The sequence below is a fragment of the Lycorma delicatula genome, chromosome 4 (assembly GCF_047948215.1).
Source record: "Lycorma delicatula isolate Av1 chromosome 4, ASM4794821v1, whole genome shotgun sequence".
NCBI classification, from domain to species: domain Eukaryota; kingdom Metazoa; phylum Arthropoda; class Insecta; order Hemiptera; family Fulgoridae; genus Lycorma; species Lycorma delicatula.
Genome location: NC_134458.1, coordinates 17,418,577 through 17,442,116, shown reverse-complemented (window position 1 = coordinate 17,442,116; position 23,540 = coordinate 17,418,577). Strand labels below are relative to the sequence as shown.

Below are 23,540 nucleotides of genomic sequence, written 5' to 3'. Positions count from 1 at the left end.
AAGTGAATAAAGAAAATATATATTTATAAGTGCATTTTTGTTTTAATTTATGTTAATATGTTGAGTATGTTTATGTAAAAGTACAATATGTTCCATTAAACCTTTCAAAAATATACACAAACTGTCACTTGAGAATTACATTAGTTACGCGACTAAACATAAAATCTTGAATAGCACCAATTTTTCAAGGCATTATCATCTCTATAACAAACTTTTAACATATTTTGTCAAATCAAACACAGCAAACAACACAAGGTATGTAATGTAATAAACGTTATTTAAACAAGTATTCACTTAATATATGTTTCAGTTAAAAACTGTTAAAGAGAAACAAATTAATGATGTGAAGATAATGATAATTAACAGGAAAAAATATAAAGACTTTGTACTCTATCATAAAAAAAAATCTGTAGGCCTCCAAAATATCTTCTCATGAGTTAAAATCCTAAATGAAAAACTTACTTTAAAATTACAAGCCATTCATACTTGGTAATTCTGATGTAGAAATGCCATAACAGCTGACATACTTATAAACAAAAACGAATAATTGATTTATCAAGTGAATATCACATGAAAGTACTTACTAAAAGCTAATGAGCCTAAAGAAGATTTATGTTTTTCTTTTTTCGATAAATCGGCCAAACTTCCTGCTGCTTTCACAATAAAAGCCACTTTTACTTCTAATTCCCCACGCGCTTTTTTCTTATCTTTTTTTGGTTTATCTTTTAATGTATACCATCTGAAAATTTAACACATATTTAGGTATGATACTTAATTACATATTTCATTAAATATCACTTTTACACTTAAAGAAACTAAAGCCTCAAATTTTGGTAGCATTAAACACTAACAATATTTTAAGGCATCAGGCAGAACGGGCTATTGTTTTTTTTTGCACTTCATCCATTCTATAAGTTTGTCATGAAATCTCCTGCAAAACAATGAAGTTTGGTGTGAGAAATTTTGTAGCAAAACCAGTCATTTAAAAATTGATACTAAAGCAATTCATAACATCATTGGTTAAACTCCCCCACGACTTTAAATTGTTAATTTCTATTCCATCAAAATGATGTGGCCGATCCAAATGCATTGCTATCTACCAAGCTAAATTCATTAAAATGCAAAGATGAACACACATTTAGATTATTCACAATATGCATTTTTAAGAAACAGTAAAAGTCCTACTCATAGAAGCTCATCTCAGATGGGCTACTCAGATAATAAAATATCTGAGATGACCCCATCTCAGATAACAAAACTCTCACATAATGGAAGCTCATCTGAAAATATGAACAAAAACCAATTATGCTACGGGTATAAAATAAAATTTCCATTTTACCAAATGTGAAAAAGAAATATAAACCGTTAATTAAGAAAATTAAACTATTGTCTATACGTAAAGGATAACACAATTTCACTAGCTTTTTTCAACTACCAAATGTTTTTAATTGAAACTACACAATTCTATAAAATGTCAGAGTATAACTCAAAGTAAGATAAATAATTTTGAAACTGTCTTATAGGAGACAGGAACTTCCTGTATCATTAAGAATGGCTAAAAAATAAAGAATGTTTTAAATTGATATCAAATACATATAAATGTATGCTTATATAAACTGACATTATATAAACATCTGCTGAAGTTTAAATACAAGTGACCTAATTTCTTGCACACTAAGTAAATTAAATTTCAAATATCTTGTATGTTAAAGAGTCATCAATGAAAGCATAATTTACAATGAAAAGTATTTTTAACAGAAATATTTAAATATCTTATTTCACAGACTACGTTAATTTTAACTGAAAATCTAAATATATGCAATACACACTTGTTTATAATAAATCTGACATTATCTACAATAAAATCAATATTGAATTTTTTAATTAGAGCATTACATTAAAAGCAGTCACAATTAACTGCTTGAAAAGGTCCAGACATTTATTTGAGATGTTTAAAATATAATAAAATAAATATGTTTTACAGTTATTATTTATTAAAAAAAAATTTAAAACAACAACAATAAATATATAATTTATTTTGGTTTTAGGTTTTTTCGATATAATGTTTAGCTTTAAAATAATTTACAATTATTTCTATATGTCATTTGATAATTAGCCATCTTCGGTAACATCTCACTCTACTGAGAAAGAAAGAAAGAAAGAGGGTCATTTATGTTTAAGGTGTAACAGTATTTAGTCTTTTGAGCACTTTCTTCATTTAATTTTTTTAACAATTATTGTTTTACATTCTTGTCCATTACAATCAAGACACAGCTAATGATCACAATTTCACAGTTCCAGTTTATTGGGTTTCTTATCTTTTGACCCAAGAAAAAATGTTTTTTTGTATGTATGGAAGTGTAAATGTGTATGTGTTCATTAGTGTGTAGGCTGATTTACTTTTTATAATACCATAACCACTAAAGATTAATTACAGAAAATTGGTAGAATTATTCCTGTAAATGGAGTAATTTTGATAAAATTAAAAAAAAATTTAATTAAATCTTGAACATGATTGTACAAAGGGTTGAGGAGTTACAGTCAGGTTCAAGTACTACTTCTCAAAAGTGATAGTTTTTATTAAAACTTTTACTCCTGAATAATTAAATGAAACATTTTAAAAATTATGTTTGGAAATTTAAAAAAATACTATATCCAAACATAGTCAACCAGATGAAAATATGTGGCTTAGTGTTTTATGATGTAAATTACACACATTAGAAGTTATATTTGCAAAATTTCATTTTTTAAGCATCTATTTTGTAGTATATATATTGTAACAAGACCGGTATAATGAACCTGAGTAACGGATTCTTGCCAATTAAGAAGAAAGTAGTAAAAAATCTAATAATGGAAGGAATCCAGAAGGGGACTAAAAGGAATCCTTTTTCTAAAGCTAAAAGGTCTGTTTAACAATTGTTCTTTGTAATACTGTCAACGACACACCTAAAAAGATGTTGCTCCATGAGAAGAATTACTGGACCAGAGTAGGAATTCATGGGAAAATGTAAGGACTCTGGCGACTATTCTCACACTTCAACTTGGGTCTGGTTTTGCAGGTCAAGAGGATAGGAGTATAAATATTCCAGGAAAGGCGAGTTAAGATAAGTTGCGAGGAGTATTAAGCGAATCAGTGAAGAAGTGACTATTTTAGTGTATGAACGTAGTGTTTGATGTGACAAGCATTCCAGTGTAGACAGTACATGAAAACAGGTGGTGATTTGGTGAGCTACTGTTAGAAAATTAGTGAAAGAAATAAAGTACTAAACTCATTCATAAATTGTTAGGGTGACCTAACAATTTACTTTACAACTGAACTATTGTTCAGTTCGTCGCCTAAATCACTACAATACAACTTATTTGTAGTATGCGAAGATAATATATATGAGTTTTTGAGATATACTATCGGCCTATTTTCAGTTATAAATTTTTTTAGGGCTGTCAGATACTGTATAAATCTTAAAATAATACGAATAAACCTTACGTCATGTTGGTCGATTACAACCTTCCTGTAATTTTCAGTTTTTCTCCATCTGAAGCCCAATTCTTTTATTATCTTTATCAAACTCCTCTCTTTTTCTGAGTAACCAGTGAGATCTTTAAGTGCTGACATTAAATTTTTCACCATCATCAGTGGTTTATGAATTTTGTGAAATTTGTTTATAGTCTGTTTCACCACACACTTGTCAAAGTCATCTAGTCCTGTTGCAGGCTTTTCAGCCTGCAACAGGTTTGTATTTTACTGCAATAAAGAAAGAAGTCTCTGATAGGATTTAATCTAATTTTTCTACCAACTGCTGCTTTTTCTCTTTTTTCACTCTTTCGACTTGGGATCACAACAACCCACACGCAGCTGCTATACTTTCTTAATATCTTTTTTAATGTGAATCAGGTGTTTATCTCCTTTTTCTGATTTCATAATCGATCACTTTCTTGTTTCATTATTTATTTCCTAGGCCTGCCATTTTATTTTTTTATTTTTTACAGTAGACTTAAGTTCACTCATAATTATAAAACATTACACAACCGATTATAAAACAAAATTTCTAAATCAAAACTCTCATAAAAAGAAATGGAATTTGCACAAATTCTCTAACAGGATCAACAAATACAGGACCACTAGTCAATTGGATTATACTCAAGTATTCAATAACATAGGTTTATGGATAATTATTTACTTTTACATCATCCCGGCTGTATTTGAAAACTATGAGCACCTAGTAAACAATATAACAATATTTTTTCCTGATGTGATTCTGACTCATTTCCTGAATTATAATACTTGGGTTGTCTGTATTTATTTTTATGATAAATAAAACCACAATAGATTATAAACTTGTTGAGAATAGGCCTACATATTTAAAACATTTAAAAATATATAACATAAAATTTCTTTTTGCGGTAAAATACTATAATCATTTATTAAATATAAACAGCAGAATTAGAAAATATTAAACAGTAATCCATACTACCTTTCAGTAACATAAAGAATAAGTTGTATTTACATGAAAGCAATTTGCTTCTGTGCATAGAAACTGATGTGAATGTTTTCAATTTCAATAACAGGCACCATACAAGCCTTCGTAGTCCAAGCTTTAAGATTCATTGTGGCGCTTATAAATTAACTTACTTATTGAAATTAAAAGTCTAATAGGGGTCAATCCACTTGAAGTGTCCCAAAAAAAAAAACATAAGCTGGTTGCTTGACCAATTCAAAAAAAACTGAAACTTACCTGCTTGTTTTCTACATGTTTCAGGACCTTAAAAATATTTTTTTAAATTTTCTATATAAGCAGTTTACCTGTGGCTGTCATTTTTGTTACAGTGCGAACACCTATTTTTGTGATTGTAAGGATTTACGGAAAAAATCACAACTAAAATTCTATTGGTCTTGGAAGGATGAAAAGAAAAACAATATATTCATATTTTCTCAAGGTAAAAGATTGGTCCAGTGGTTTATTTACCTATCTCTTCTTTCTATGAGAAAATTACTAATAAATTTGAACATGAAAAACAGTGAAATTTCACTTTTGGTAATTTTTTTCAAGAGGCAGGGATGGCTTACACAGTTTGAATTATTTTTTTATATGTAGGTATATGTTAGTAGTTTACCACAAATAATATTAATGGTAATATACGTACCGCCTAAACATTTATGAATTTTTGAAAACTAATTTTTAAAAAAATATTCAAATTTTGGCTTCAAATAACTCTGATGGGGCTGGTGATAAAAATCTCAAATTTGCACAACTTACAGTGGTTTTGTAGATGTTTATGGCAAATAAAAAAGTTTCTTGTGCATTGTACTAATAAAAAAGTTATAACCTCTCAAAAATCATGAAAACCTGTTAAAAGCAATACCATTTTGACTCACTAAATAAATGTTCCAAGGGGGTTTCTTGTCTTCTTTGCACTTTACATTCTTTTATATTTAGCCCCTATGTTGTTAAAGTTGACGTTTTCAATATTTTTAAAATAGTTTTTTTAATTATTAATGATTGATCGTAATTTAATGAAAACTTAACCAATATCAGTAACCTAATACAAATTTGATTGAAAAATGTTTGTAAAATTACCTAAACTGAGATTTCAATGAGTAGCCTACATATTTTTTCAAGAATTCATTTTTATTTTTATATTGGTTTATTTTTGTAAAACTATCAAAGAAAAAATAAATTGTAGCAAAATTTTAATTATTTTTCAACGAAATAGTCTGTTTTTGTAGCATTGAAAGTTTATTATTTAGTGTGGTTAACCAACAGCTGTGATGTCTCTTCCGATAATTCTCTTGAAATTGCATGAGAACGACCCACACCACTGCTGTTAGTTCAAGTTTTGCCAACTTTCTCCAGGACTTTGCAGATCGGTACCCAGACTTTGTCTTGTTGAGACTTTTGAAATGATGTATGTGGTCCAGCTGGGTGGAAAAAATGAACCTGCACATTGTCATTTTCGAGGCTAATTCTCCTTTCCACCAGTAATTGTCATACATCCAAGCAATAGAGTCTTTTTCTTTAAGTGAAAGTGGTACAATACTTGACACAAGACAGTCTTTATAGTCCTTGGAGTCTGAAGTAAAGTAACATCCTACAATGCCTTCTGATACAGGAACATACTTGTGGTAGCTTCTAGTACCTTAATTTTTAAATAATTTTGATGGAGGTGATACACCCAAAATGCTACAAGCAGCATCCAATTGTTTAATATTATGATGTGGGACAATGTATTGCTTTTGGTCTTGCATTCATATAGTTCTTTGTTCTGCTGAGAACAAAAAACCCTTTGAAACAATTAACACAAAGAGACTCTCCAGGAACTAAATTTAATTTGGAAAAATGTGTTCTTGTTCTAATGTTATTTATTTTAAGTTTTTCTTAACTGTTTTTTATGAGTTCTCAAAGGGTCACAGCATAACTGTTCATCCAGGTGACTGAATTTTGACAAAAACCTTCTTTTTTTTTCATGATATTTACAAATACTAGTGACATCTGAATTAACACGTAAAAAAATAAGTTGTTGATTTTCATCACTAATTCACAAATTTTAATGAGTTCTTTTGGCACTGTACCATACACTGCTTTATGACACTCTTCATTCACATAAATTCCTGTGGAACATTGTTCTTCCATTGTTTTATGTGAAATTACTTGAAAATAATGTAAAAATTTAACTGATTTTAAAACTTGAAAATATATTATTAAGTAAAATTAATTTATTTAATAAACACTTCCAAACACAGGATGAAATTTGAGGCACTCTGTACAGATGTGAACAGGTCACTGACCAATGTCAGATCTTACCAGTTTGTAACTGCAAAGCTAAAGATGCAACAAGCGTAAATAAGAATGTTGTAACATGAATTTTCCCGATGACTGGAAATGACTTCAAGCATTTGTTACAAGATGAATACTGCAGTTAAATGGATCAAAATAAGTCTATTTAAACTATAGTAATAAGTATAAAGATATTAAAGTGCCAAGAAGACAAGAAACCCCCTTGGAGCACTTATTTGGTGAGTCAAAATGGTATTGCTTTTAACAGGTTTTTCATGATTTTTGAGAAGTTATAACTTTTTTATTAGTACAACACACAAGGAACTTTTTTATTTGCCATAAACATCTACAAAAACAATGTAAGTTGTGCAAATTTGAAATTCTTATCACCAGCCCCATCAGAGTTATTTGAATTTTTTTAAAAAGATTAGTTTTAAAAAATTCAGAAAACGTTAGTGGTAAGTATACCACCATAATATTACTTATGGTAGAACTACTAATATATACCTACATATAAAAAAATAATTCAAATTGTGCATGCCATCCCTGCCTCTTGAAAAAAATTACCAAAGTGAAATTTCACTATTTTTCATGTTCAAATTTATTGGTAATTTTCTCATAAAAAAGAAGAGATAAGTAAATAAACCACTGGACCAATCTTTTACCTTGAAAAATATGAATAAATTGCTTTTTTTTTACATCCTTACAGGACCAATAATTTTTTAGTTATGATTTCTTCTGTAAACCCTTACAATCACAAAAATAAGTGTGCACACTGTAACAAAAATGGCTGCCACAGGTGAACTGTTTAAATAAAAAATTAAAAAAAAAGAAAATATTTTTAAGGTCCTGAGACATGGAGGAAACAAGCAAGTAAGTTTCAATTTTTTTTTAATTGGTCAAGCAACCACCCTTGGATCACTTCAAATGTATTGACCGATAACTAACAATTTTTTTTACAAAAATTACAAAACAATCATAATTAATTAATTTTTACAATTTTAAATGTCTTTGAAGAGACTGTTGAAAAAAGACAATACAAATGTATGTAGTGCATTATTTTACATTGTTATTCACATGATATATAAATTAGAATGTTCATGTGCATGTTATTTTAAACTCACAAACTGTTGGATCAATCTGAATGATTCTTTTATCAATGCATTTATTGAACTCTGAAGATGGTTTTAGGCATAAATCTATCAGGTGTAAAGAGCATTAAATAAACAGTAACCCTTAAACAGAGCATGACACACCTTGCAGTATTATTTTTTGTCTAAAAAATGTTGAGTTGCTGACTAAATCAAATACTTATATGGTTTCTGGAAATTAAATTAAAAAAAGACAGTTGTATTTTAATATAACATCCTTTAGTGTACGATGATTCATAAGTAACCGAGTGATGTCATTTTTTGTAGCAAGTGTTATCTGTGCACACATTTATAATTACAGCTATGCTTGTAAAAAATTATGAATATATGTTTTATTTCTAAGCCATTTTTGTGTTATAAACTATATTAGAACAGGGCGTTTGCATCAGTGGGTTTATTTATTTTAACTTGTGCCCATTACCTTGTTTTATATCAGCTTTCCTGATTATATGGAGTATATGGTATTACATGTGAATAGCGTAACCTGCTTTAACAAAACCTTATGAATGAATTTATTTAGACCAGAATCAACAATTTTGGTAATTGAATGTTGGCAATGTCTACTGTTTCTTCACTTGAAATATTTACCAGCAGGCTACTTCCTCTTGAAAAAATGAATTTTTAATATTTTTTCAGGATGCACTAAAAAAAATTAAACCAGATCCCTTTGTGATAATTTTTTTATTTATACTCCCAAGACACATTTTAGCAAACAATTCTGAGGCCTAGAAATTTAATTCAAGTAAAATTATATGTAACTTATAATTTTAACTTTAAAATAGATTTTTTTTGAAATTTCAAGAGGGGTTCCTCCCTCATCTTTTGGGCCAGTTTTTGTGATTTCCATGCTGTAGAAAATTTAGTAAAATATTTCTAAAGGTAACAAAACTAAAACAAATAAAATTTAAAACAGTTTTTAACAACCTTTTTTGGAATTTTGATTGAGGGTTCTCTTCTGGACAGTAAATAACATTTGGTATCAAGAGGAACAAGTAGAAATTTATTAACTAATGTAATAAAATATTTTTTTTTTCTAAAACGCACAGTCATTGTTACAATTACATTAATTATAATAATATAGTCAAATTTTGCTAATGTATCAGTAACTGTTCAAAAGATGTAGACAAACAATATATGGTTACTATATCAAAATACTAATAATGCTCTCTTTTAATTCACAATTCACACAAATATCACGTTTAAAATTATTCAAATGACTTTTCTTTATTGTTATCTATTTAAATTTGAAAAATATGCAATTTTTTAAATAAATTAATATTCAATTCTTAAAAATTGATCATGTCGTTAACAAAATATTAACTGAAATTGTTAATTTAAAAAATGATTAAAACAAATGATAGTACTGAAGTTTAATAAACCAAACTGTTGAAAGATAGCATGCCTCTGGAGTGGCCAACATATGAGTAATGAACTCATGTTCTATCCACCCATAATGAATGCATTATGATACACACACAAGTTCATATGAACATAATAATTAATAAAAAAACTTTTTAAAAAGCAAAAGTTTTAAAATTTCTAGAAAAATCAAAGCAAACAACTTGATGGGTAAAAAAAATAGTATCTTTTATATTAAATAATAATGAAACATACTTGTTTTTTGGTCTTTCATAGATGTCAAGTTCAGAAAGTGGTATGCTGATGCAACCTAAAAACTCATCTACTCCCACAAAGTTACGATGAAGTGCAGTCAATGTAATTTCAGCTGTATTTCCTTGTTTTGGAATTTGCCTAAAAACAAGTTATATATTAGTTCTTTGATTGTTATAAAAAGAAATGAAAATGTTAATTGTCTACAAATTAAATTAAAATAAATTTTTGTCATAAATTTTTAATTCTTTTAAAAATAAGTTCATTAAGAGTATATAAGACTTTCATAAATATTGATTATACTTTTATTATTATAGTATTATTCAGATTGGGTGATTAGAAGTCTTATTATTATTTCAGAAAAGAAAACTGCAAAGCATTTTTATAAGGATTTATATAATAACGACAATAACATATTAGTATATTGACCAGATCAAGACTTAATTAAAATTGATTTATTATAAGGTAGATAAAGTGTGTAAATAATCAACAGTATAATTAATTTAATGATGAAAACATAGAAAAATTAGATCAATTACACATCTTTAAATAGCTAGTAAAGAATTTTCTTACTTAAAAATATAACTATGAAAAAAGTACAATAATACATGAAAAGCTCCTTTCTGGAACTCAATGTTTTTGTTTGAAATAATAATTATGACATTGAAATTACTATTTCATAAGCTGCGATCAATCATAACATCATAAAATGGTTTGTACCCTCTCAAAAATTAGCAACAACTGTCTGGATGTGATATAATCGCAATCTAAAATGCTGATCATTAAACAGCCTAACAATCTAATACTTTGGGGTTTACTTAAAATAATTTACTTGTTTGAAGTGATAGGAAATATTAGAATTAGTCACTGTATTCTCCATAATGATTTGAAAATGCATCGAGTTTTCAATAATTCTTCCAAAATTGTTGCCAGGATATCAACTGATGCTGTTCCAGATTGATTGCAGGTAAAGGGCATGTGGCTTACATGGGACAATGTAATTTTTCTGCCTCATAATTTGTGCCAGCTGATTTTAACTAATTAAATTGTTTCATAAAGTAAGCTGATACAAGGACAGCGAATAAGAACTTGAAGATTGTTTCTGAAAATGAGTTCCTGAGGAACTAGAAAATAATTTCTGAGGAACATTGTCAAACAGTTATTAATATTAGTACGTGTAGCAGGTGAAGGAAACTACTTGGAAGGAAATAATGTAAAGCTTTTTAACACAATTTTAATTTTTTTTAGAAAGTAATGTGTTTATAAAAATTTTAATAATTTTATTAAACATTCCACTGATGTGGAACAAACAAGAAACTACTGAAGTGTTACATTTTAAGATAATTTTAATAACCACAATCAGTATATAAATCACTTATGCTTTACCTCCAGTAGCGTTTTTGCACTATCTCATTGCATCTTCAGATGCCAAATAAGTTATAAAATATATAAAATGACTAGTTCAGTAAGCAAACGACATTCAAATGAAATGTTAAAAAAAGTGTCATTAAAGACAAACTAATGATATATATATATATACCATTAGAGAGAAAATTTACCTTAATACAGTGTCCACTGTACTCATATTATGGTTAACATGTAATTTATAATTTTATTGAATTCCAGCTCATGATGCACTGAAATAGTGCAAAAGCACTTCAAATTATCTTATACATGCATATTTACCGGATGTGGCAAATTAACCTCCCAGATTTTCCTTCGCCACTGCATGGGCATCATTGTAGTGGTGGGGGATCATAGTGTACAATAACAGTAGTGTGTGTCTTGCTTTTTTTGGGGGGGGGGGGGTGAAAAACGCTTTTACGTTATCATCACCTGGTTCAAAGATAATTTAAGTAAAAATTGTAAAATTGAATTGACTAGATTAAAACTAAAGTATAAAAAACTAAAGGCTTAAAAACTAAAAACTTAAAGACTAATATCACTAAAAACTTACAACTAATATCACATACAACAGAAAAAATGAAAAGCTAAAAAACAAAGAAATTTAAAGCTAATATCACAGATAAGATATCACTAACACTTAAAACTAATATCACTTAAATCTTACAAATATCACAGTTAGAATCTAACACATAAAATCAATTTATTTAAAATGAAAAACTAAAATATAAAACATTAACAAAATCCGAAAGGGGTCTAAAGAGCCCCTTCAGGGATAACAAAGATTAACGTTCTAAAAAAGTGCAATTAATCTACAAACACTAAATATAGGTAAATATTACATTTTATTAAATATATTTATTCTCTGTAGGAATAAAAGTACCTGATCTACCACTTGCCTGTCATTGCGTAGGATATGGCGAATGTTTCAGGATAATTTAAATTTGTGACATAAGGCCGCATAACATATGCAATCTAACAGGATGTGGTGCACAGTTAAACGGCAGTCTCATCTTACGTATAGTGGTGCATGTCCTGCTGACATGAGGTACTCACGTGTGACTTTGATATGTCCTAACTGCAATCGACTTCCTCACAACAAGTTTTTCTGCATGAGGAGTCCCATGGCAACACAAAATCTTTAACGTGCCAGAGTTTGTTATCAATGGTAGCCATCCAGTCACCTTGCCACTTTGCTCGAAGAGACTGTTTTATACAATTAATAAAGTCAGAAGCAGCAACACGAGAGGTGAAAGGAGGTTGACTGCATGCATCTTTAGCAGTGGAATCTGCACAATCATTACCTGGAATTCCCACGTGGCTGGGAATCCAACAGAAACTCACTTGTGTGTCGGGATGGTTCAACTCAGCGATTGCATTATAGATTTCAGTGATCAAAGGATGTCTACAATAAAGATCTTCTAAAGCTTGGAGTGCACTACCCGAGTCACTACAAATATGGGTAAGATGGTATTTCGGGTTAACGATATTCAAAGCCTTATTAATGATGTACAGTTTTGCAGTACACTGTTATATTAGACAGACCAAACATACAGATTCTGCTATTAAGAATAAATCTGCATCCAACAGTCTCATTCTGTTTTGATCCATCTGTGTATACTATTGCGTCTGGGTTTATTTTGAACAGAATATGGTGGAAACTTTGCTGAAAGATGATAGGTGGTGTTGATTGTTTCTTGTATATGGTAAGATCAAAAATAAAGTTAATAAGGTTGATTCTCCATGGAGGATATGAACAGGGATACATTGGAAAAATAGGAGGTATGTTTACGTTTCAAAGCTGTAGTAACCACTGGGTACGTACACTCATAGGTGCAGTGAAACGTGGATGGTCTTTATATTTTTGTAAATTAGGATTCGCAAGAACTGCGGTAAAAGGCGGGTGATTCGGTTGCCTTTTAAGATGGGCAATGTAAGATGCTTGAAGTTGGTCACATCTATCCCAAACTGGTGGTTCACCGCACTCAACAAGTATGCTATTGACAGGGCTTAATCAAAAAGCACCTACAGCAAGATGGAGAAAAGCATGATATATATCATCTAACATCTTCAGTGTGGTATTACGCACTGAAGAGTAGGTGATACTACCATAATCTAAGTGGAAACGAACTAGGGAATAATAAAATCACAACACACATTATCTATTGGCTCTGCAATTGGTGTTGCTAAGAGCTCGGTAACATATCTAGCAGTTTGGAACATTTTGTTTTTAATTGTTTGATGTGACCCATATAAAACGGCCATAAAAAAAACCTAAAAACTTAATATCATGAGAGATAGCAATCTGCTTTTCATTCAGAAAGATTTGTGGTATAAAAGGATCCCAAATCTTTCAAAGGGGAGGGAAAGACTACACATTTTGTTTTCTCATGTGAAAATGTGAAGCCAGTAACCTTGGAGCAAGCTTCAAGGCGAGATATTGTATTCTGTAGTAGTCTCTCTGCTGTGGCTGTTGAATGGGATGTAATGTATATGGCAAAATCAACAACAAATAACGAACATGAAACAGGTGGATGCACACATTGAGTAATACTGTGGATGGCTATAGCAAAAAAGGTGGTACTTAATACACTTCCTTGAGATACTCCATTATCCAAGGTGACGCTACCTGATAAGGAATCTCCAACATGAACACAGAAAGTTTGGTCATTTAAAAAACCCTTAATAAATGTAAGCATAGAGTTTTTGACTCCCCATTCTTTAAGAGTGTTAAGAATACCATGTTGCCAGGCCATGTCGTATGCCTTCTTGATATCAAAGAAGATAGCAACGAGGTGCTGGATAGGAAAGCATTTTGAATAGCTGCTTCCAGTGATACTAAATGGTCAATGGAAGAATGTCCTTGGCGGAAACCACATTGTTCTAGACACAGAAGGCCGTCTCTCTAAGTACCATGAGAGCCTGCGGTTCACCATGTTCTCCAACACTTTACACAAAACGCTTGTCAAAGAGATAGGGTTCTAGCTTGAGGGGTTTGTTGTATCTTTACCAGGTTTAAGTATTGGTATGACAATGGCTTCTAACCAGACCGAAGGGAAAATTTGTGTGAGAATAGACTATTATAAATACCCAAAAGGTGTTGCAGTGCCGAATTAGAAAGGTGTGAAAGCATACTGAGACAAATGTGGTCAGGTCCAGGGGAAGTGTCACGTGAATTTTTAAGTGCATGTGACAACTTGTTGAATGTGATCGCTTCTCAGACTCTGGCCCCGTACTGTAAACTTGTTTTGCTATACCGGTGCGATTTTCTGCAAGAACAGTGTTCTACGTACACGTCGTCGGGGCTGTACAACGATCGGTGGCAGTTAGTCAACTTGCCTTGCTGCGAAGTGGCGAGGCATACGGAATAGCCGTACGGCATACTGCCACACGGAATAGCGGTGTAGTATGTTGAAGGAGAGCCATCGTCGGCTAAATAAGGGCGTTTATTTTGCGTGTCGGTGTCCCTACCTTCGTAGTTCGTGAGGCCAAGGAAAGTTTCAGAAAATCTGTTAGGTTTGGGAAGCGATTTCGCTCCGACCTCGCCGGTGGTCTATAGTAGGAGCTTTTAAGCTTTGACTGTTTCGAGCAGGGTTGCGTACGACAGGCGGCCTTGCTCGGAATAACTAAGCAGAACGCTCAACTGTTTTGTGATACGTGATTGGATTCTTTCAAACTGCAGCCGTAGTGTCTGGCAGTACAGTTGATGTGTTTTCTTGTTGGTAAGCTGTAATGGAGCAATCCGGGGGAGATTGCCTCGAGGAATTGGTTGGTTTAGCCGAGGACTTGGTTACCAGTGACCATTTCCTGCCGAGAAGGTCACTGGGCAGATCTCCGCCGAGGCTACGGTCCTCTAAGGAGGTCACGGAGGTCTCCACGAGGCGGGAGGCTCTACCCTCTCGTGCCCCGGCGGATTGCACGAAAAATTCTGCATTTTTTCGTTTGGAAATTCAAACCGGTAACGGGGAGGGTCCTTGGCGAGATCCACACCTCTTTAAAACGGCTGGAGCAGAAGGTGAAAAAGCCTGTCTCTTTCGCTGCAGTAACAGCCGTACCTGGGCCTAAGCGGGTTAGTTCCCTGCCGCCAGTGCAGGCGTGGGCTAACAAAATAAAGCGGGCCACCGTCAAGAAGGTCCCAGTAACGCCTGGTCCGGGGGCTTCGTTGGCGATGACGGAGCTGACCCTGAAAAAGGTCCTGGACCCGCGGAGAGAAAAGTCCAAGATCTCACGGGTCATGAAAACAAGGGACCGTGGAGTGCTCCTGGAGGTCATAAGTGAGCAGCAGGCGAAGCGGCTGCTAAGGTCGACGTTCTGAAGAAGAACGAGGTGAAGGTTCAGTTGCTGGCTGAGCGGAGGCCTCAAATATTGGTGTATGATTTACCAAGAGCAACGAGGGCAGAGGAGCCCGAAATCCTAAAGGCGATACACAGCCAAAATCCAGCGTTGTATACGGCTCTCAAGGACTTTCTCAAGGGGACCAGGGTGGTCCGGCAGTTGGGGCAGAAGGAAGCCTCAAGGAGCCACTGGGTGATTGAGACCTTGCCTAAGATCCGGAAGGTCTTGGTGGCTGGTGGTCGGCTGTTCCTTGGTGTTTTGCAGGGTCGTTGACCATACAGAAGTAACCCGGTGCTTCAAATGTCAAGGCTTTGGTCACACCTCTCTCCGCTGTACAGCATAGTCGATGTATGGTCATTGCATCTTTGCAGGGCACAGAGCAGTTAATTGTCCTAGTAAGACCGCGCCAGCAAAGTGCGCTCCTTACGCCTTGGCGAAAGGATTTAATGCCGGGCACCAGGTTGGGGGGCAAACAATGCAGGCCCGGCATAGCCCGGGCGAAGATCGTGCATAATACGGCGTATGGCGATGCCTGAATTGGGGGAAGCTTTCGAGAACGGTCGTCACCATATTGAACGCTTGCGTCTCGGGCAGTTAATCCTGCACCATTCCCGGGTGGCCACCAAACAAGCTATGAGTTGTCGTACTCCTTGAGGAGTACGACCTCGATGTCCTCTTGGTCCAGGAGCCGTACACGGTCGGGAATAGTGTGGTCGGCTCGGTCTTGTTGGGTGTCTTCTGGATGCCCCAGTTTTCTGACGAGCGGTTCACCGTCGTGCGAGTCACGAGGGGTACGCTCGATGTTGTGCAGGTGCCGGGATATTCTAGCTTGGATGGAGTATCGATGACTTGGCGAAGTTGGGGCGGATTCTGGACGGTCTCCCAGGCATCAGAGTGCTGGTTGCTTTGGACGCTAACGACAAGTCCTCCGCCTGAGGTTCACCAATCACTAACCCTAGAGGCGCTGGTCTCGCAAAGTTCGTTGAAGCCAGGAAGCTCTACTTGCTTAACGAGGCAGAACAACCGCCGACTTTCTCTTCCGAACTGGGGGAAAGTTACATCGACGTCACCTTGATGACGGGTGATCTGCTTAGTTGGATTATCTGGCCCGAGGCCAGTGTGAGTGATCATAGGCTTATAACCTATGAGATCGCTTACGGAGACGGTCTAAGAGCTCCAGATTCGGGTCGCTATAACCTACGGAGCCTGCATCAGGATAGGCTGCGACGAGAGTATGCGGCTGCCTTACAGGGGTTAGAATGGTGCATGGAGCTCAGGGAGGAGGTGGAATTGAAGACTGAACAATTTGGCCGGGCCATCAAGACTGGTTTGATAGGGTCTTACGGCGGCCTCAGCCAATGGACGGATCCTTAGGTAGTGGCCAGTCCGCTGATCGGAGAGTGCCTGGAGCCGTCTGTTAAACGGAGGCAGAAACCCGGGAAAACGTGGTGGTCCTCTGACCTTAGCGTCCTGCGCACAAGAGCTAGGTCCGCTAGAAGATACCAGCGTCGACCCCTAACGAGGATTATCGTTGATGACGTGCACGCTGACGGTCTGCGGATTGCCCGTAATCAGTACGTTCATGTCATTAAGGAAGCCAAACTCAAGTTTTGGCAAGACTCCATGCGCGAGCTGCAGCGCAACCCCTGGCAGCTCGCGAAGTCATGTTACCGGCCAAAGCCATTGCACGCGCTGTCCAGTGTTCGATGGGGGTTTGGTGGTCGTGGCTACACTTTATAATCTGTGGCGACTTACCAGGCGTTCCTGGATACTCTGTTTCCAGGTGCTTCGGAGAGTGAAGCAGAAGTCGGCGTTAGGGAGGGTGAGACATTATTCCCGGACGCACGGACAGTGGATCCCGTAGATATAGACCGAGTGGTTTCTCGAATGGCACTGAAAAAGGCACCGGAGATTGATCAACTTGACCCAAATATATTCTACCATCTGCTGCCCGTCATAAGAGAGCCGCTTGACAGACTGTTTCGGAGTGCCTAAGCTGGGGCTGCTTTCCGACTTGTTGGAAGGTGGCTTTGGTGAGGGTGCTCTTAAAATCAAGAAAGGAACCGAATGAGGTCAGTAGTTATCGAACAATCAGACTGTTGCCGGTAATCATCAAGTTGCTTGAAAGGCTGGTTGGGGAAAGGCTCTGGGGATGCATCGATATGAACTCACTTCTAAAACGAGGCTGTATGGTTTCATGAAAGGGGTTGGCACCGAGGATTGCATCTTAAATGCTCTTGCCGAGGTGGAAAGCGCCGACTGTAAATATGTTTTGGCAATTTTTATTGACATAGAGGCAGCATTTCCTCCCTTGTGTTGCAGTTCTGTTCTCTATGAGTTGGAACGCCGCAATGTTTCCGCAGCCGTGCAGGCCCTAGTACGTGACAACTTGTCTGATCGCACGGTCTGTTTAAGGATGCGCACATAGTTGTGGAAACGTCCGTCACCAGGGGAAGCCCGCAGTGCTCCGTTCTCGGTTCCTTGCTGTGGAATCTGGTATTCGACGGATTTTGGGGACGACATTACCGGAAGGGGTCACGGCACAGGCTTTCGCCGATGACGGTCTCCTGTTAGTTCGTGGTAAACTCACGATCGCATCTGGAAGACCGAGCGCAGGCGGCTTTGTTAACCGCAGAAGGCTGAATGGACATTCAGAATTTAAAGATTTCTGTGCCCAAGACGAAGTTTATGCTTCTCAAGGGTTCAGACAAATTATCATACAGTCGTACCCCCGTATTAACTATAAAGGCTGTGTAATCAGCTGAGTGTGAGTTCATCAGTACCTTGGTGTTTTGTTTGATGAGAAGTTGCTGTTTAGCAATCACATTAGGCAAGTAGCGGCGGATGCCGTCTCTGTGATGCACAAGTTTAGAAGGATTACTCGAAAGGATTACGGGTTGTCGGGCCGTCATTTGTATATGGTGTACCAAGGTGTCTTCGAAAGTATGACCTGTTACTCGGTGTCTGTTTGGGCGTAAAGGTTGGAAAGAAATCGAGCACTTGTTCAAAATTTAAGGAGTGGCCAGCCCAGAGCCTTAATTGTATGCAATGGTGTTTTTAAAACAACCTCCTACGCTACCCCAGTATTGGGAAAAGCTCTCCCAATCGATTTAGTGGTGAAAGTTCGGGCGGCCATTTGGAAATTGCGGAGGCAGGAGGCCGAGGTATTTAGGATATGGTTTCAAGCCGGATCTATACCGGAGCGGAACGGTGATCTCAATGCATCGGTTCTAAATTTCAAACAGTTGCCCATCTCCCGCCTGCGGAGGAGGCTTTACAGCCTCACTATGGAAGCATGGGAGCAAGAATTGCACGCCACGACGAAGGGGCCAGAACTCGGGCCGGAACTTATAGGTCAAGGGGAAAATTGGCCACTCACAAGCGGCAAGTCAATGTGGCAAGAGCCGCGTTGTCGGACTGTGTATGAGTTCCTTGATGCGGTTGTTTTGTTCAACCGACATCAGTAATTTACCTACGGGATAAGACTCCTTCCTCACTGCTGTGGGAAGCTAACCGGGAGATATGGCTGGCTACCAGCCAGATTAAGGCTCCAAGCGCTTTTATGGTGGACAAGTACTTGCTGGCATTCAGCGGCCTAGGCGTGGCAGCGAATTGCTGTCTTTGACGAGATACTTCCATTTGTAATTTGTAACTCTGAAATTCATTACTGTATGATGAGGTGAGACACCAAACGGAAAGAATCTGCCAAGTTACTTGCCACTACAGAAGCTGATGTAAGTTCTTCTTCATGAATGAGTCAGAGAATGGACTGTTTTGTTGATCCGCAGATTGTACGGATCTTTTTCCAGACAGCAGACGTGGGAGTAGTGTGTGAGATGGTGTCCACGTATTTCCTTCATGACTTCCTCCTAGCGTCTAAGAATACCTGACAACATAGCGCTGTAGCCTTGCGGTATAAATCTAGATGTTCATTTGTTGGCATATGGTTGAATTGACGCAGTGCCTGCCGTTGTTTACTAATAGCGTTTTTGCAATTTGTCATTCCACCAAGGAACGGAAGGGTGTCTAGGGTTTCTCGATGTTTGTGGGATATATCTATTAAAATTTCAAGTATCAGAGACGTAAAAGAGGTAATTTCGTCAAGGGCGTCTTCAACATCGTCATACTATGATGGGAAGGCTTTATGGTAACTGTTCCAACCTGCCTTTTCAACAATCCATCTCCATGGTCTTTTATTCATCTTGTGGTCGACACCTAAAGCTATAGCAATTGGCTTGTGGTCACTGCCGTCACAAGCAGACCAGTTAAGACGAAGAAGCAAATTTGGTGAACAAAAGGAGAGGTCAATATTTGACAATGTACCAGAAGATGAGGACAAAAATGTGCATGACCCATCATTCAGTAGACAAAGATCCAAATCTTGTCTCACTCAGTTTATCATATTTTCTCGAGAGGAGCAGAAAGATGGCCCCAAGAAATATGGTGGGCATTGAAGTCTCCCATTATTAATGATGGCGGTGGGATTTGCGTTGAGGAGATTTGTTATTTCTACAGCATTGAACTCAGAGTTCGGCGATAGATATAAACTGCAGATATGCTATTTAAACTAAAATGAGATTTTTACAGCAACAGCAGGAATGACGGTAGCTAGTTGTAGCCTTGTAACCGACACCTCATTCCGTATAAAAGTAGCAACACCACCTACTATCTACAATCAGTCTCTACTATCTACAAGACAGTCATATCTCTCACATGTATAGCATCTGAGTGAAATCGCATCTTTCTGTAATAGGTGAGTTTCTTGGAAGCACATTATTAATGGTTCATGTGAATACATCAACACTCTAACATCTTCAATGCGGGACCAAAGACCTTTAACGTTCCACTGAATGATGCTCATAAAGGTAGTTAAATACAGAAATACAGATAAATATATATGAAAAAATTAGTTGTAGGTGATTTGGTTTTTCTTTTTCTAATTTTTGATTTTAAGAAAATCCGTTGCCCTGGAATTGGACGGTTCCTCTACCATATCCTCCAGTAAACATAGTGTTGGAGGGAAAAAATTAAGTTGTTTCCCTCGAAAAATGGGAAGCTGAGAACGACATCCCAGAGGAGGTGGTTGTGTAGGCTCCCTTAACAAGGAGCTTACTTGGTGGATTACCACCAGCTGTATTTACTGCTGTTCCTAAAGGTAAAACTTTAGGGACAGGAACTTTGAAAGGGATCCCACTAGTGTTAGTTTCACTAGTTGTAACTACTGACTTCTTATTCATCTTTATTAACTCAGAAATAATTGCAGTAAGTGAAGCAACCTGATCAGATAACATCTGAACAAGCTTTTTCAGCTCATTGCAGGATCTGCATTGTTGGTTATCTGCATTTAAAGGAACTTTGATAGATGTCGCAGCGGCTAAAGAGATATCGGGTTTAACTAAGTTGCGAGAGTTGATTAATTTTCTATATTCTCTTGGGCGGCTGGAAGGATAGTTTCTGCTCCGTACAGATTATGAGAATTGTCTTCTCTTCTTTAAAAGTTGGACAATCTCGGAAACGAGCTGTATGTGATCCACTGCAATTCGCACATTTCTCCTTCTTTTGGCAGTTGGTGTCACTGTGGCCTTCCTTAGCACATTGAGCAAAGATCTATGTTTTTGTGCAGGATATTGTACTGTGACCAAATCCTTGGCATCTGAAACATCGCTGCAGGTTGGGTATGAATGGTCGTACTCGAACCGATAGATAACCTACTTTTATTTTCTTTGTTGGTACCGGAAGGTTAAGTGTCAAAATAATGGAAGGTGTAGGTTCTTCCACTCCGCTTTGCTTTTTCATTTTTCGCTTCACCTCCACAACTTCCTGAGTATGAAGCTCACTAGCTATTTCATTAATGTCCATCTCCAGAAGGTCCCGGCAAAAGATTACTCTCCGATCAGTGGGAGTGTTCGTGCCACCCGGCAACCGCTCGACCGTCATACGACACTATCACAACGCTCCAGAAGCCAGTCATCCCGGAACAGAAGAGACCTGACGGGCGATCCGCCAATACTACGATTGGCAGGACCTTAAAAAGCACGTTCGGCAGTACATCCGGTCACATGCGCCCGTTACAAACGAAAGCCAAACCCTCCTCCAGACAATCAGCGACCTCGGAGGCCTTCAGCTTGTTGGAAGCATGAGGAAATTGTCTTAATCAGTCCATATTCAGAAACGGAACGAGACAACAGGTTCCTAGTGGTGGCGACTGACCTGTTTTCCTGCTGGGTATAGGCTAGGCCCGTTCCTCGAGATGACACGGACACAATTTTTCGCTGTTTGGAAGAGAAAGTGTTTTGCCGCTAGAGCTATCCTACGGCCGCCCTGACAAATTACGGGACTGCGCTAACAAGCCGGAAGTGGAAGAGGTTATGCCGCCAGCAACACATTGCACACTGGACTACACCCATATACCATCCACGGGTGAATCCCACGGAGCGTCGTAATGAGGAAGTGGAGAAGACAGAACAGCTCTCGAGCAAGATGTCCAACATCTAACCGGGAGTAAGTGTGCCAAAGAGTACTGTTTGCAGTAAGATATCGGGATAACGGCGAGACCGGCACGCCACCAAGCGAACTGCTCATTGGGAGACAGTTAAAGAGACTCGACAACTGGCAGCACCCAAAAGCGGAGAAACCACCTCAACCCACTGAGAAAAGAGAAGAGACTGCAACATCAAAACAGGACGTCTACTGTCAAAAGAAGTTCGTAGACAACAGAGAAAAGCAACCGGCATTTGATGTGGACGACAAAGTGTTAGGCAGGCAGCAGACCTGTCCTGCTCATGATGGTCGATATATGCAGGATTCGAAGCTCTATGGGAAGACCCGTACATTGTCCTTCAACGAACAGGGCAAGTTTATGAAATCACCCGGCTAGTTTATGAAGGCACCCGGCTAAAGGTACACGTCTCCAGACTCAAACCTGCATACCACGCCCTGACAATTCAACTACAGCGAGATCCATCAGATCTGGTTCCGTATGCCTAGCGTGGGAGGGGGGAGTTGTCACCACATATGTTGCCTAGGTTAATATCGGCGGACGCAACGCAGTAGCAGCTCAGATGTCTACGGGAGTACAGTATACGTACGCGCTTGCAAAAGCGTACTTCCACCACTTAGCTGAACGCGCAGATCTCCCACCATCGCGGCGCTGCTGCCCCCCACACAGACTTCAATAATAGTATACTTCAATAGCATACACCAGAATGAATTTTCAATTCGTCGTCGACCACCGCCTGGAAAAGACCAAGAAGAAGATGGAAGACAGAAGAAGTTTCCTGGCCGACTCACTGAGTTTTGCATGAAGTATAATTTAGTAACTGCCAACACCCAGTTTAATAGAAGAAATATACGCAATGAAGAATAATACATAATCATCTCCTCGACTGCAAAGCATATCCTGGAGCAGACATTGACAGCAACCATAATCTAGTGATAATGAAATATAGATTAGGGTTTAAAATCTGAAACACAAGTGTCAGATGAATCGGTGGAATTTAGAGAAGCTTTGGAAGAGGATGTAAAGAAGATTTTAGAGGAGGACAAAACAAGAGGTCTGAGTAAAAAAGATAAGGTAGAAAATATAGAAGAATGGGAGAATGTTAAAAAGGAAATTCTTAAATCAGTAGAAGGAAACTTAGGTGGAATAAAGAGAACTGGTAGGAAACCTTGGATATCAGAGGATATACTGCAGCTGATGGATGGACGTAGAAAGTATAAGATTGCAATAAGGATGAAGATAATAGGAACTATCGACAATTAAGAAATACTATAAACAGGAAGTACAAATTAGCGAAAGTCACTTTATCCACCCATTTGATTTTTAACAGTCTCCTGTAGCACCACATTTCAAAAGCTTCTAATCTTTTCTTCTCAGGTACTGCGATCATCCAAGTTTCACCTCCATATAAAGCTATGCACCAAACATATACTTTCAAAAATTTTTGCTGACATTTAAATTAATTTTTAATGTAAACAAATTATATTTCTGACTGAAGGCTCATTTTGCCTGTGCTATTCGGCATTTTATATCACTCCTGCTTCGTTCATCTTCAGTAATTCTACTTCCCAAATAACAAAATTCTTCTACCTCCATAGAGCTACCACCGAATCGGTTGATCTAAATACAAACCTACAAGCGGTCGCCATTAGAATGAAGCGTCCGCTTCAGACCACTGACTGCAGCATATACTTGCCGAATTTTGATTGGAATGAGGATGACAGTACGATTAATTTCTGAACTTCTCCCACCTGTTTTACTGGTGGG

The 23,540-nt window shown here is 36.9% G+C and overlaps 1 protein-coding gene across 2 annotated transcripts in view; it reads right to left on the bottom strand.

The window, feature by feature from the left end:
* The window catches only part of Rip11 (Rab11 interacting protein), a 149,430-nt gene that overhangs the window by 83,998 nt on the left and 41,892 nt on the right, over positions 1–23,540 (bottom strand). For both annotated transcript variants that reach the window (XM_075362408.1, XM_075362410.1), the window contains exons 4-5: positions 9,539–9,676; positions 585–739 (exon numbers count right to left, since the gene is read on the bottom strand). In XM_075362408.1, coding sequence (XP_075218523.1) covers positions 585–739; positions 9,539–9,676 — 293 coding nt within the window. The remainder of the gene's footprint in view (positions 1–584; positions 740–9,538; positions 9,677–23,540) is intronic.